Genomic DNA, 16,819 nt, shown 5'->3' with positions numbered 1-16,819 from the left:
GGTATATGGAGTCAGCTGCTTCTATTTTTATCAATAGATGACCCTCATGACACAGATAACCACTATAAATACTGTGAGAGGGAAGCAGTTCAGGGGGATTCAGCAGTTGCTGAAATCCTTTATCATGGACAGAACCAGAGCTGAGATAGCACACAGCACGATAGATAATCATTTTGCAAAGACTTACTGGATCTTTGTGTTATCAGTTATGTTACATTTAGAAAAAAAATGAAATGTCAAGTACCAAAGATTATATAATTTTAATCTGCAGATCTGGTAGCTCTGAAATGTCAGGAATGGTGGGGGCTAAGCCCTGGAAAGTAATGCTACCTTCAGCTAAATTGTCATTTATGTATGTTCTAATCTGCATGTATGTTTTAATCTGAAACTGTTCTTTATTTGTGGTGAAACCAGACAAAACATAGAAAAGCTCTTTTGCTTATTCATTTTTTCTTCCTTTTTCAAAAAACGTTTCCTCATTTTTAGAGACAATATGGGACAACTGGAACAGGTAGCATTAAATATGACTAAACAGTCAACATTCACAGTGAACTGCATCCCAGGGAATAGGATAACTTAAAGATATTGATGACAGAGCACTGATTCAAATACCTTAGTGCATTAATGAGGTGAACTCCCTGTATTTGGAGGTTACAAGTTCAAACTCAAGCTCTGCAGCTGGGCTCTGGCGTACACTTAGGCTTTATGCACCAGCTGTAGCTACAGGGGGCTGGAGGAGAAACCTATTCCTGCTATCAAAGTTATTACGGGAACTGCTCAGGCGTAGCCGTAAGAAACACTGCAGGCACTGTAGGTTAGAAACAGTGCTATATTTAGACACAAATAATGTCTTTCTTGATAAAAAGGAAGGCAGAAGTAGCCAAGGTATGAAACAATGGTAACAAAACCTGGGGAAAAAAAAAACATGCACTAACCATAACTAAGGATTTGCTTATCATAGACAGCTACGTTCCATGAGCCAGTAAAAAAAAATCTGTACAAATCCGAGCATTTTTTTCAAATGTTTCCTTAGTGTTTAAGAAAGAGGAATAGAACTGAAAACCTGTGAAACAAAAATGATAATAACAAAAATGATTAACTTGAAAAACACACTTCTAAAAGGATTGCAACAAATTTCACCTGCATTTAATTTTTATCTCCATGGACAGTTCACTGTAAGTCTGAATTTTGTGATCTGTACTATAAATTTTATACTCATTGCTTGCTATGGATGCCACTGTGAATTCAGACTCCATAGTTTTTCAAAAGATTTGGTCTGAAAGGAATTTATATCCTAAGAGATACTTTCATTAGGTCACATTTCAACAGAAAACCATTCTCTACTTCTCTCTGCTTCCCTTAATATTCCCTCACATATATACACACATGAAAAAATGTTTGTCCCTCAATAAAGGGTACATTTCTTATAGTCCTTCTCTCCCCATCCTGCACAGAGGTCATACTATTTAATATCTCAGAAATGTCTTTGCCAATGAATTGGCAAATAGCACAATGCAAATGCCATAAGGAATCAGGGAACTGAAAAGCTGGATCTCAGAGAGGAAAGGAATCTAACAAAAGAAATACAAACCTGAAAGGGAAATACATAGCATAAAGACTTTGCAAAATCAAATCAGTGTGTTGGTCTGTCTAAAAGGGAGTCCGGCTTTTGAGAGTAATCAGCAACTATCTCTAGATAGGACTGAGGAAATGGTCAAACTAGTCAGACAAACTAGTGAGCCAGGGCTGTGCAGGACTATTGCAGAGCTCTCTCTCCCAAGGCAGGATGCTTTTTCACATGTTTCTTAAATGGTTGTGCCACTCCTGCACTAAGAACTAAGTTCAATACCTATATTAGTTAATTTTAAACTGATCACTGTTGGGAAATCAATAGCTGGAAAAGCAGATATTGAAAAATCCTATGAGAAAATTATGAATGAGAAATAAGTCATAACTGACTGTGAAGGGTAATTAATCATTTGAAAATGTTATTAAGGGAAGCGAGAACATAGCAATGCTTGAAGTTTTACGGTGAGGATAAGTCTAGCTAAAAGCTAAACTCTGGACTCAGCAGTGTGGAAGAATACTTTCCTTCACTGCCAAGTGAAACAGTCCTGAATCATAAATAGAAATGCTCAGTATATGGCTCTAGGCCTCCCTTATTTCGAGGAAGACATCATACACAGTTTTCTTGTTCTGACTACATGTGCAGTGTAGTCAGCTTTAAGAGGGTAGGCCCTGAAGTAGAGAAATCTTGACCACAGTTTACTTACTCAGTAAACAAAGTCCACAGAACTCTATGATACTAAATTACACTAGTTATACTAAACCTTTTCGCATGAATACCCCTAGCACTGTTCCTGACCACCATCATTTGTCACTATGTATGCAAATTAGTGGTGAAAATTCAACCCAGTTTTGGTTTGGCTACATATTTGTCTGGAGGACCCCCTGTGGAAAGAATGGGCTGTGCCCAGATGGATAGAAAGGTGACAGTTCTTGATATTTATTCATTTTTCTCCTTGACTAGGAGGACTCACCATTTCTTTCTTGTCTTCTTGAAAATGGGCATTCACGAACATCTTACCCACAACATAAGGGAGCGCACCTTCAACAAGGTCCACACATTTATCCCACTGAGGCAGTAAAGTTGTGGTTCCATGGATTACCTGTTGGCAGGGGCATGTAACAGGTCACATCATCATATTGTTTAAGGAGAGCAAGTCTGTGTCTAAAGCACATTTGTCAGACAGCTATCAAAAAGAAACGATAGCAATGTTACTTTACAGTTATTTCTATTTTCATCAACTGTTAAGACATATCTTTAAGACCCAAGAGTTATAAAAATTCAAACTTTTTAGAAACAATACAGCAGTAATGACTTAGGAAGACTAGACTTAGAGACTTACTAATAGGAAGAGCTACACAAGTGCTAACTTTAGACTAATCTTGGTAGTGTCTCTGCGACACATCCAAGGTTTTGGATCTGTTTTTTTTCCCCAGCAGGAAAAGATTTCATTGGAAAATTCCAGACTAGCTCAACCCTCAGCTATTGAAGGTCAGATATTTTGGTAGTTCAAAAATTGATTTTCTCCATCATATTGTCTGTAATTAAGCTTAATCAATGACTCATACCAGCGAACTGCATTTACAAATGCTTTTATTAATACTGTACGTGCACTAATAGATTTTCAATGACAGAAAGAACACTGCTTTTATAAGAAAACCACATTAGGCAAACCAATATATAATAAGATAATAGTTTTCTAAACAGAGCCAAATATGAAAATAAACTCCTTTTCCAAATCCTTCAACCTTTATATATATATATATATATATATATATATATGGAGAGAGTGCTGTGATATATATATATATATATATTTATTTATATTTATAGATTATATAGATATATATATCACAGCACTCAAAAAAACATAACCAAGAAAATTTCTCTCCAGAGTCCAAACAAAACCACAATGGAGCTTTTTTTCTGATGCAGGGGAGCGAGGGTAGTCATAGCATTAGTCATCAGAGCTTGAAATTCCTTCCAAAAGCTCTGTCTATGCATCAGGCACAGAAATTCAGGAGACAGAGCTGACTTTTAGAGTGTGACACATTATCATTACAACATAATAATTACTATTATTATGAGGGAGGTTTGACCATAAAGAGGGCAGAAATGCGACACAGGCTGGGCAACCAATAAAAATAGAGCTGAGAAGAATAGATTAAATCTTTCAGCTGGTTTATTGATATTTATATTACAACAGCCAACTAGAACTCCCTCAAAAACATCCTCCTAATATTAATGGTCCACTCTAAAATGCAGTACTCCAGGTAGCAACAGTGACTATAAATAGTAGGTTTTGAGCCCTCCCAGTCAATTCAGAGCTCCACAACACAATTAACTGATCTCCCCAAGAGCCACTGCACATTTGCTAGAACTCAAATAGCCAACGCAGAGGAGCTGCTGATTTGACAGTCAAGGCACCTTCTCTAGAGTCAGCAGGTTTGTCCTATTTCTCAATCTGAAGTTTCTGAAGTTTTGTTATTTCTTTTTCCCCTCTCTTTGCAAAATGACAGCTAGTTTAAATGTCTTGATGCCAAGATTTTTACGCTTAAGATGTAAAAGCCACTGATAGAAAATGAGAAGATGGTGAAAAAAAATATTACGCTTATGACATGTGAGGCTCACTGAAGTAATGAATGAACCAATAAAATATATCCTTCACTTTAAGGGTCACTGATTCAATCTTGTGGACATGTCTTTTTACTAGCCATTCAATGTTTTCTTCACTTCTCTGGCAAGAGGTCAGTGGGTCCTCTTTATAATGCTGAAACACTTGTGTGGCTTTGGTCCTCCAGCCTCTGGCTAAACAAGTCTGCTCAACAATAAGTTTGCCTTGGACCTCCGTTTTTCATGTCCTGCCATTCTGCTGACCTATGAAATCTGTTTCCCTGAGCTGTTCACTGCACTTAACTATAGCTATTAACTATTAGCTATTGCTGTTCACTGCACTTAACTAACTCTACAGCTCCAGGTCCCAGAGGCAGATAAGGGGAACGTGCTGCTGACTCACTGCCCTTACTGTGCTGTTCCCAAGCTTTCACAACCACTTACATGAAAACTTGAAGACATTATGTTAATAAGCATTAAATCAACTTGAATTAGATTTTTCCCTTAGCTTCTACAGAAAGTACCCAGAGAAATGACAGCAGCTAGTTAGCATATCAAAAAGCACAATACCTAAAGCCTAGGGGCTTCCAAGGATTTTTCTGCCTGCACTATATAGTATATAGTGTTACATTAGTATGTAATATATTAGTATATATTACAGAGAGCAATATATAACAATATTACTCTCCCAGACTGGTTGATGGTCAACGGTCTATTTTACCTGGCTAACAAGAAACATCCCAGGAGGGGGGACACTTATGGCTGTGGTTCTGACAGCCAATTTCTCACCTTTTTGCATAAAGAACATGGCATCTTTAACAAGAGTGATTTGAACACGATTTCAAAAGTATGAGAGCCTGCCTTTTCTTGTGTAGTTTTCAACAAGCTATTGGAGTTTATTTTTAGGTATTTGGTCAACTCAAAACTATTCCAGTGCTACTCAGGAAAGATACTATGGACCATCTGCATGTCTGGCCAGGGAGGACAGAGCACCCATTCTGCCATGCCAGATCACCAGCAGCACCATGATGAGAGGAGAACAGCCTCCTGTTGTCACACTGTCACCAAACAGATAATTTTCATTACAACAAACAAAAAGCTCACCTTCTAAACCAACAATAAGCTGTCTGCATAGCCTTTTGCCTTTCCTTGTGGACAACGAGGAGGCAAAGCACCTTTTCAGGTGTAGTTTCAGCCTCGGTTTGCTTAAAGAGCCCTCACAGTGTCCACAAGATCATCACTGTGATTTTTAATCAAGTATGTCGGTTTTATATATAAATGCCTATATTAATTAATAGCTAATTAGCTCTGATGCCATGGCTTGGGGCAGCAACTATAATGCTTGGGTTTGGGGGGCTTCTGTAGCCCTGAGTTGGAAGGTACCTGAACAGCTTCTCTGTGGAAATGGCTCATGTATATTTGTGTTACAATTCATGTATAGCTGGCATTAGAGTGTGAAAGAGGTTTGAGCAAGCTCAGAGAAGATGAAATCTTAAAGTTTTGCTTTATCACAGCTTTTTTCACGCATGCGTAAAAGTAGTTGTTTTTCAGAAGCTTAGATTTTGGCCAAATGCGTTTGACCCTTTGCAGGAATAGCACAGGTCACAGACCTGGCACAAAACTCAAAAACTTTCCAACTTTCAAGTTTCTGGTTCAATACCATTAAAAAATTAAGTTTTTTGAAGGGGAGGTCTCAAAAATTCTTAGCCTGTTCTAAAGGACATATTTTTCCTTAGTATAATACACAAGAATATATATGGCTTAATTGTTTTAAATGAAATCTGTTCCCCTTACCCCCCAAAAATTACTCGAGAAGTGTATTCAGCATGGAAAACACTTCATGTTTCACAAAGGTATAAGCAATGCAAAACAGCAGCTATAATGGAAAACAATAGTGCGGACAGTAGTACCACTGTAAATACTAAAAAAGCATTAACTTACCCGAGAAAATTCCAGCCACCGATACTGAAAGCGTCTGCTGAGGTTAAATAACCTTGAATAAACCATCCTCCACACCAGATAATTGGCAACAGTCCTGTTAAATTAGACATATTTTTATCAGACATTTAAATGCATATGATGCACTGGAAAGCACCCACAGAAATATCTCTACAAAAATTCAAACTGAATGATAGAAACTTCACCTTGAAAATTAATGAGTGATGACCAAATTGATAAATCCCTATTACACAGAAGAATTTGTGTGATGGCAGCCAATTAATGTATAATTGCATAGTGATAACCGTCTTCTAGAGGATATTTATAATGAGTCTGTCTCCCAGTATGTCATTTTTGGGTAATGGTTTTTTTTCATGGAGATGTTTTCCATATGAGTGGCAAGAACTGTGTCATAATAGTAATTGCATACAAATTTTATGGAGAGACAGCAAAGAAAAGATATTTTTCTCTTGTAAATCAAAGTGAATGTTATCTTTCCTCATTACTAGGACGGGAAAATGGTAACCATGAAACAAAATAAATAATTGTCCATCCCATATATTCTAGGTACTACCATTAACTCATATTTGTACTTTTCATTAGAAGATATCAGTTTGCTTTAAAAAAAAACTTACTAGCCACAGAGTTAATATATTAAGTATTACCACTCATGTTTTAAAGATAGATAATTGAAATAACAAAAAGGGAATTCTCAGTAGCAAGAATCTCATATGAACTGAGGCTGAGAGAGCCAGGAAGAACTTGTTGGAACTTCCCAGGAGACCTGACACCCATGCTCCTTTTTAAAACTTGAAGCGCTTGACTAGAGGATTTATCTAGCCAAAACTGAGCTATCTTCATGCTCAGCAGTGGCCATATGAGGCAAAAGTGCACTGCAAAATAAGCCATTCAACTTCACACAGTCTCAAAAACAAGCTTGCTAATGGCCTAAATATATTATGCTCATTTTGCCTTATAGATAACATAGTTTTCAACAATAGTCATTGCTCTAAAGCTATGGCTAGTTGTTTGCTGTACACCGAGTGTTGCATAACATTTTAGGCAGGTCACAAAGACTCTTCTGTATGGAGGAAATTGCTCCTTTGCACCAGAAGATGCTGTGATGAACTGTCTGAACAAATTCCTTTCTAAAACATCCATTTCTTCAGCCTTCGGTCCCTGTAGGAGTGAAGCAGTGTAGCTGTTCGCACAGTATCACTCCATTAGCTTCACTTATGGATGCATCCCCTACCTGGATTGTAACTGGTTATAAACTCATTTTGTGGGAATTTGTCTGCACACCGGCATTCACCTGAGCCGTAACTTGAATTTTGCCACTAACCTAGCTCCGATCTACCTACACAAGCCTCCGGCTCAAGATATGCTACTGCTGCAAGCTTAAACTCTTGGTCCCTGAGCTGGGGAGCTGAGAATGGAGAGGCTTAAGGCAGGTTGAAGCAGAATATTGTCTATTAATGACTGAGCACATCACACCCTAGTCCCTCTGGCTGAGCGCAGCCATCCAAGTGGGATTTCACCACAGAGAGCACACGTGTGGCTGTCTCTGCACTGGTATAGGTACAAACAGCATGAAAACATGGCTTTCTGGCCAGGCACAGAGATGTGCAGCTTGGGAAGGCATGCAGTCCATAACACCGCCTGATCTGGGGTATTGCTGTGAGCTGTTCTAGCCAGACTGAAGCTAGTGCAAGAGCCAGACTGAAGTCAGTGCAAGTTTGCATATTCGTGTATAGCTGTGCTACAGTTGCACATCCAGTGACGGTCTGGGCAAAGCATGTGTGTTACTAATTGGTTAAGCTCACGTATTCTGCAAGGTTAGAAATACGGTGAACCCAGCTCAAACAGAAAAACTACAGAGTACAACCACTAACTGTCACCACACTACTGCTGCCACTAACTAGCTAACCGTCAGCACAAAGACAGGCTCTTAACAACCACTAGCATTTGGTGCCACTGGCAGCAGCTTTAGAGGATGAGCAAATTGCTGCAAGTCCTGCCTTTTACACTGCTCATCATCCCTCTCACCACGGAGAGGCTTTCACAAAGCACACACAGAAAGAGAGAGCACTATGGCAAACGTGCATCCTTCTCCCACCTCATTTCCTAGGCTCTCAGGTATAAATTCATCCCATGCAACTCAGGGTGTAACGCTAGGCTCGCCACAAAACACTAGGCATGTCCCCTCCTTTAGGATCCAGATTTATCTCATAGCACATGCAAATCCGCACAATAATCATAAAATATATCTGACAAATGCTTTTTAGCATGAATAATATACCACATTTATAGCACAGTACATGCTACAGCAGCCAGCACAGTTAGCTGTGACTAAATGATCAAACCATTTTGAGATAATGCTTAGGCTCATTAAAGATGCATTCCAACCTAAGCAACAATAGCAGAAAGACATACATTTTCACCTTTAAACATTGACAGTAAAATACCCTAAAAGATTTCAGCTCTGGTTTGTTTTGTAAATGACCTAAATTCCACAGCTTCACAACTATGTGCCACAGGTATTTCAGCAGAGCTGGCTGGCATCCATGCTCCTGCAGCAGCTACCAAATCCTTCAGTTTATTAGAAAGCAATTCTGTGAATCTAAAACAGTATTTATATGAGTCCTACAGATTACAAGGTTTAAAGACTTCATTTCCATCAAAAGTTTTAGGTAAAAGACCTGAATGAAGTAGACCACTATCATGAAGCAATTCCATGTCACAAAAAGCCAACCAAAAAAATCAATTCTCCCTTCTGTGTGCTCCTGTTTGTATTTGGAGGTGTTTATCCTTACCTCCAAGCTGGGGAACATTGTTCAAATTGGTAGTGAATGAATGATTGAATTTGTAAAGGATAAATTTTGAAAAGGTGACTTATGCAAAGCCACAAATATCAATGATAATTCAAAAAGCTTTGTAACAGAGATAAGTGATGAAGGAAGGTATCAATTTCAGGAAATATCCCACAATTAATTGGGGTTTATTTTAATTTGGGCAGGTAAAGAGAGCTGACACCACCCAAATCCAAGCTCTCTGATGAGATTGTAATAATTCCTGACTGTAAACACACTAGAATCCATAGATGCATAAAATATATACAACACAACAGGAAAAATTTCATTTCAAAGCCCAGAAGAATGTTTATTTGTTATTATTTTCAAAACGATTCATATTTTAACTGAATCTGTTTACCTATTTTTAGCATGTTTATTTTGCCTTTTTGGCCAACTATATAAACTTAAAAATATTGAATGGCTTCATTTGGTTTTAAAAACTTTTCAGTTATAAAATGCCTGCAGTTCATATTTTAGAGTAATTTTCATCCCAATTCCACAAATAAGGTCACTGAGGCTCACAGAAGTTGACCTCTTCACATGGAGTGAAATACAACATCAAAACAAAACACACAAATCCCGTCTACACTTCCGATGAGACTAGAGCGCTTGTTGTTGTAACCTTTGGGAAGATTACAGTACATAGTCCCCTATTTTAACTTTGAAACGATCGTTACAGAGAGAAGTGTAGGCTGACTCTTTCTTAACCAAGATGACTGTTATTGTGATACACACTCCCAAAGGAAGTGGTAGAGAGCTTGTTTGCTGGGACAGTTAAAATTATACCAGCACTTACGAATATCTGTTAAGGAATGCTGTATCCTGTCTGGGAATAAAGTAGGTTACGCATGTAAAATTCTATGACTTTGTAATATTTTAATCCACAAATAAAGTGACAATAAAGAGGATAGATTTAGTATCAGACAGATGACAAATTAATTGACATTTTAATAAAAGTAGATCCCCTATACAAATTTTGAGATCTGCTTAAATTTTGTATGCACAGTTAAGTTGTAAATCAAATTATAACTACTTAAAAACCTCTGTCTGTACTGCTAAAGGCACAAGTTCAAGCTAAATAATTCTACCTTAGCACTCCAACTAATTTTTCAGAGGCAGCTGAGGACCACTGAGGAAATCTAGTGCCCTCATCCCTTTCTAAAAAAAGTTTCCTCTTTATACTGCAGGAATTGCAGCGTACTTCTAGATTTGTACATCTATGTTACTTGCCCCATACTGCAAAGACACAGTAATATCAGCAACAGGAAACCAGTTATTCTTTCTGACATCCACAAGAATTGTAAAACTGCTTCCTACAACAGCTGCAAAGGCCTCTGTAACGAGGACACACTTCTACTGAATCCTATTTATTGCTCTGCTATAATGCACCAGCACACAAGTAACCGGGAAGGGAAATAACAGGCAGGGCACAGCTATGCTGCGGCTGTGCCATTATTTTACTTATATCAGAGCTACATCTATTTCTCCACAATATGCCTTTTCTTCCTCTAATAGATAGAGATGCCAGTAAAAATTAGTCAGTACACTGGAGAAATCACTGAAGACTTCTTACGAAGAAGGTGTGAATTACTTCCGCACTGAATTCCCGAGGTGACTTTAAACTAGCTAGCCCAGGCTTAGTGAAGGCTAGATATTCAGCTTCTTGGGTGGCCTGCAACAGAGGGTCGTGCTCCTGGGCTAGGCTCACAGCCGTGCCCTAGCTTGGGAATTTGAGATAGTCCAGGTTACGTCTGTACCACACTGCAGCCACACATTTCAAGCTCAGTGCAGTAACTTGATTATATTCCAAGGCGTTACCCAGTAAAAAACAGGCAGATTCTATAAAATTTGCTCTGCACCCTGCTTACGTGCTCTTTCCTAGTTAACACTGCAATGGGAACGATTTAATGATTTAAAGTTGTTTAGCAGGTTCTCTGAGGGAACGGTTTTTAGGATGTCATTTGTGAGTCCGTATGACTTGACACTTCCATCACAGAGAATTGTTTCTGCAGCCAGACTTAATTTTCACTCCATTCTTCCCTGCTCCGAAACAAACTTTACCGAGCAGATCTCCTGATCACTGCGGTGGGAACCATCTTTTTGTTCCACATTTGAACAGTGCCTATGCCAGCAGGGTGCTCATCTGCGAAGGGGGCACAAAAGGTGCTGGAATAAAAGTACAATTTAGGAATACAAGCTTTGTGACTGAAAAGAATATGAACTCAGTCAAAGTAAAAGCGTATTTAAATCCACAGTAACACCTCCAAATATTCGACTGCCTCTCCTAATGATGCTGAATCTCCTGAAGCGATTCAGAAATTAATTCATATTCTAATCACTGAAGCAAGTCTAAGATTTTGGAATGCTTTACTAGGAATTTATCTGTAGAAATATTTACCATGACAAATCAAATTTATGTTGTTTGCATTAATTTAACCTTTTAAACATCCTATGGAGAATGACAAATGGGATTACACATAAGAAAAAGTCATTGTTAAGCCTTTAGAATTTACCCTAGAGGCAAATGCTAAGGCTACATTGTTAGGAGTTTGCATTAATAAGATTTCCTAATTTTCTCAAGCTGGATAACGAGGTTACTTCTGGAGCAAACTATGACATTTTAAGTAATGAACATTATCAGCTAATAGATAAACATGGTATTTGTTATTATGCAGTGACTCTTTGGATGGATTTTATGTACAAGAATTTGAAGTCTACTTGGGTTTAGTTTAGCATTCTATTATTTGCTGTTTCTAACATTTTATGATGCAATTATCTTAGGGCAAGACTGAGCAGAATACGCCTATAATGTCGGTTCACATAAACCCTTATCAGCTACAAGATACACAGCCTGAATATACTGGAAATCGGACAGTGGTTTTGCCCATTCTCCCCACCCTTTGGGAAGCGACCAGGAAGCTGGTCCTGAGCTTCCCTGAAGACGGGCATGGCCATTCTTGCTGGTCATGACTCCAGCCTCCCTCTGCCATGACACACAGGCTGGGTTAACTCCTCTTTAATACTCAGAGCCAATTTTTCCTTGGATAAGACCCAAACGGAAAAAGCCTCAGTGTGTTTACTTTGTGGTTATAGAACATATTTGCATGGATGTGTATTTTTACACAGGGAGTAAATTATTCTGTTGTCTTGCTACATGTGCATCCTCTAAATCATCATTTTATCCCCATTGATATAACTAACTTTGAGATACAAGGCACGGACATCCCAGCCCATTCAGAAGACTTTCTTCAGTAGATTGAAAGTGGTGGCACACTACAGATATTTGTCTGAATTTTACAAAGTAAGGCTGTTCCATGATCTGGAGGCAGAATAAACAGTTATTTTATTTTTATTACTGTTTGATCTGCTTGCCATTTTTACAAGTGCTATGAATTCATGTAAACATTCTGTCATTGGAGGCATAGAGCAACAATATAAGAACAATGCTTCTGAACTATTCCTTTTTTTTTTTTTATGAACTATAAATTTAGTTGTGACCACACCATACAACGAACAAAGAATGATTTTTTGGAGACAACATTCTAGCATTTTTAAAAAGGTCGGCAACACACAGCAGCAGAGAGCAAAGTATCACAGAAACCACTTAGATGCTATCAACAAAGAGATGTTTCCAAATGGGATGTCATCTTCACATATACTTTTTCATCACCTTGCCCACAGCTGTCTTGCTTCCCTGTGCAAAGCACATGTCCAATAAATCTAATCTGAGCTACTTGCATTTTACAGCCATATTCTACAGAAGTAAATGATTTCACAAGCCTACACAACCTACACAAGCTTGTGTAAACCTACACAAGCATGAGAGGCTGAACCCATCTGCAAAGAGCAGCTTTACTGCAACCTCTGTTTTCTTTCAAGTGAAAAAGGTGCTCGAAAGGTACTTTTACTACACACAAGCTAATAGCTAACTCCTCATTCAGACAAAACCAAGCAGACCTTTGTCTAAATAAAGTCTCAATTCCAAGAACATTTGGGGCACCTGAAAAAAACAGAAAGTGTCCAGCATTTGACGTCCCCTCAAAAGTAAGGGTGAAACCATCATAGGATCCTTACTTTTTCCTTTCATTTTCTAGTATCCTGAATAAATCTTTGAAGTACTGGGGAACGCGGACAATCACGTTTTCTGAAGGACCTATATCTTTAAGCTCAGGATAGAGTCTAGTGTCAATCACCTTCTTGATGTATCCCAGCCAGTCAAACTGAAATGACAAAGAAAAGGCTGGTTAAAGCAGTTTATGAAGAGAAATGATAAATTAACTAACTCACATGTTTGAGACTAATGGCTTCAGAGCTTTGCTTATTAAAAAATTAGGAACTATAACACTTTGTCATTACAACTGTTTTCAAACTTCAGTAAAGTTGCAACTGTATTTAAAAGAACAGATGTTATAACTGATAACACATATTCCTAGTGTTATTCCTTTAAAATGCTGCTCTCTGCACACGAAAAGCAACTTTAATTATATAGGTCAGACATTAAAAGAATAATTTTGCAATTATCCCCAACTAACCTGTGGAATCATGGCACTAAGCTCTGATATATTCATTTTATTGTACATCACCTCACTGGTTCGATTCTCATATGGAATCATGATCTGGAGAGGGGGAAAAAAAAAAAGCAATGAAAACAAGGATTATCTTCCAAGGATCCACTCTTACACCATCACTGTCCATCACAACCCTAGTGTAGAACTGTCTCACCACTCATCTTCCAAGCATTCATGGCGTTATCTCTCTGAAGATGGCAATTAACTAGGAGAGGTGGAACATGGTTCACTGTCAGTTTGACTCATTTCTGGGGTATTTAATGAGCCACATGTCTCCTTTGAACACTTTGGTATAATTAGAGCTAAACTGGTCTAAAGAAATGCTTGTGGATTCCTAAGAGAACACACCTAATCCATTAATACTCATTCATCCTGTCATCGCAAATAGAAACCAACTCAAAACTATATAGCATTAAAGGTCAAATCTGAGATGGGGATGCTGGGAATACTTTTCATCTCTTGGATCTGAACATGCACCCTGCTATGGTCTGATCCCTTCTGGTGGAACAGCTCCAATTTCTCCCTCTTTTGCCCCAGTATCCTGATTTCCATAGCAGGAAACCAGGGTATATAGGCCACACATGAGCTAAAGTGCTCCCCAGCCAGGCTTCTCATCTGCATGAGCAGAGGAGCCAGATCTCAGGGTCTTTGGCAATTGCAGTGCCAAAGTCCAAGGACATAGCAAAAGAAATCCTAAATATAAAGTAAGTTCACTTATAAATGACAAGGGACATTCAGATTCCAAGACGGCAGTTTGGTCCATAATAGAGAAACAGACCAAATAATAGATATAGCTCAAAATTTTCTCACTGCTCAAGAGATACAAGAATTCCTGATGGTAATTCCAGCCCAACTCTAAGGTAAATCCTATACAACAGGCTTTACACTGGACAGTTTAAACAGGACACAGAGGTTGATGCCAGACTAACTAGACAATTGGCAGTTTTTCAACAAAATTTCTACAGTAAACGTCTGCGGTTTTACTGTTGCTTAAGCCATACAGAAAAAATATGACTTTCTTCTCCCTTTCTGCAAATCACATTTATTGGACAAATCTTTAAACTCTTCTTGAACCCACTTGCTCCCTTCCTCTCCCCAAATTTTCTCACTTGCTTCAGTAATTCAAATCTACCTGAAATCTTCCTTGTACACAACAAGCTCTACCCAAGTATGCCGCTCCTTCCTATGTCCAGAGCATCTTGCCTTATTCTTGATGTCTCTCTTCCTGAGTTTGCACACAAGTCCTCCTTTATGTATGTTCACTTAAAATGAATACAAAGGAACATGGGGTATAGTAAAAGCCCAAGCGACAACAAACAGGATGGTCTGTCTTGAAATCACACTAAGATGTTTACACAATCTATTGTGCTCATTAGGAAACACGTAACAATCCATGTCCCTGGATTTATGCCTAATATCTGAACATATTTTAGGGGGATTTTTCATACTAAAGGGAAATTATATAACTGTGAGGTAGTATGACTTGTTCCATAAAGATATGCCCTACTAACCTGGAGGACTGTTACATGATCCATGTCATCTTATGTGGCACTTCACATGTACACTAAATCTGTGGATTAAAGCTCTGTAAGACATTTGTCAAGTAAAGCATTGGAGCTATCAGAGGTAGCAATGCATCTTCTTATCACATTGCTAAAACAGAACAAACATTTCCTGTTTTTCCAGTCTACTAGGTCACAGAGAAGTATTTGACCATTAGTACCAGACAGGTTATACGGTGGACTGTGGTGCTAAATAATTGAAGCTAAATATTGGGCTTTATGTAAAGGTTTGACAAGATTTCAGCTCTGCTTTCAGCAGAGGGATGGAAACACACTGATTTACTACCACTGTGGATGGCCCTCAGTTCTGCAGAGACACCGTTAAAAAGTATTACTGCCTTTCCTCCTTTCGACGCCAAAAGCAGAACCCAGGCAAGAGTCATTTTTCCACTGCATCACCTGTCCTGAACAACAGCCTTCTCTAGTAACAGCAGACCCAGCATTTCACAGGGGACAATAGGAAAGATAGCTTCTTTCCTTGACAATACAAAGAAATCCTCAGCTCAGCTGTCAATTCTGCACATCAGTGTCAAGTATGCCCCAACTTTTGCTGGCTTCAGCACTGAGAGAAATTCTTCTCTCCAGCTTTGGGAGAAGAAGAAACATTAGGGGATTTTCAATTCCTGCAGCAGACATACTAACACATGCATACCGGGAAGCAGAAATGCTGTTTTAGCCTGCAACGGTCCTAAATTAAACTCCACAAAGGGGCAAAAATATGGCTGAGTAAATCAGTCAGTCACTGAGTGCCAGGTATAAATCTGCTTTAGCTTTGCTAAAATCAGCTTGGTCCCATAAATTAAAACTCTTGGAGTTTCTTGTCCTCTCCCCCAGGGTACCCCAAGAAAGCAGTTCAGGAACTAACTGTGGTACTGTTGAAATCACCATCCTTTCATTAGGAAGTGCCAATGTCCTACATCAATCTTGTACTACTTTTAGACTGTGCCTCAGAGAATCAACACAGTCTGCTTCTTGAATAGATGGTAATGTAGCATCAGCTGCACAACAGGGACTCAAATTCTGTCCAAATTCAGGATTAATACTAACATTTCAAAGGACCAAATGTATTTGGTTAGTTTTGTTAGGGCTTTTTTTCCCTCCAGAATAAAATAATGAGTTTCGCAATTAAGTAATGCAGGAAGATTGTTTTGTTTTGGGCTTTTCACTCTTCCTTTTTTTAATAGGTTTCACTCTTTTCCTTCTCCTTCCAAAAAATATTATTGCTAAGGTGGTTGATATAATGACTTTCTATTTTGCAACTTTGCAACAGGATTGCACTTTGTTTTTAAAGCTAGTTTCAATCCCACATAAGAAAGTTACCAACCTCAGCTATTTTAATTTCCAGTCTTAGAACTGACTTCATATCAGACTCAGCTCGTGAAGCATTTGCACCCAGAAGCACTGCTGTATCAACCATGAACTGCAAAAAGGCATCTCGGTACTGCAAAGAAAAAAAGAGTGAAATGATGACTGGATTTGCTCTTGAACACAGCTGTAGCAGTAAGCCGCAAGTGCACAGATACAGTAAGGAATAGAATACCTTACACTTTTAGGCCTGTGCAACCAGACCAAAGTAATACTTTCCCTGCCTTGAGTGCCTGCTTTTTCATCAAGGAGAAAAGGGGAAATAACCCCATAAATATACTGTACAGGAGAGACAGAAATACATGCTGTGGTTCACTGAGTATAAATTTCAAGATATGCAAATGACACTTCTGG

General features: G+C 38.5%; 1 protein-coding gene across 1 annotated transcript in view; it reads right to left on the bottom strand.

Annotated features, from left to right (window-relative positions):
* PHEX (phosphate regulating endopeptidase X-linked) overlaps positions 1-16,819 on the bottom strand; it is a 107,494-nt gene that overhangs the window by 60,673 nt on the left and 30,002 nt on the right. The window contains exons 7-11 of the mRNA XM_013950700.2: positions 16,425-16,541; positions 13,503-13,586; positions 13,045-13,190; positions 6,122-6,215; positions 2,541-2,669 (exon numbers count right to left, since the gene is read on the bottom strand). Of these exons, the coding sequence (XP_013806154.2) occupies positions 2,541-2,669; positions 6,122-6,215; positions 13,045-13,190; positions 13,503-13,586; positions 16,425-16,541 (570 nt within the window). The remainder of the gene's footprint in view (positions 1-2,540; positions 2,670-6,121; positions 6,216-13,044; positions 13,191-13,502; positions 13,587-16,424; positions 16,542-16,819) is intronic.

This window comes from Apteryx mantelli, chromosome 1 (genome assembly GCF_036417845.1).
Source record: "Apteryx mantelli isolate bAptMan1 chromosome 1, bAptMan1.hap1, whole genome shotgun sequence".
NCBI classification, from domain to species: domain Eukaryota; kingdom Metazoa; phylum Chordata; class Aves; order Apterygiformes; family Apterygidae; genus Apteryx; species Apteryx mantelli.
Note: the sequence above shows the minus strand (reverse complement) of the source record. Positions and strands in the feature narration are given on the sequence as shown.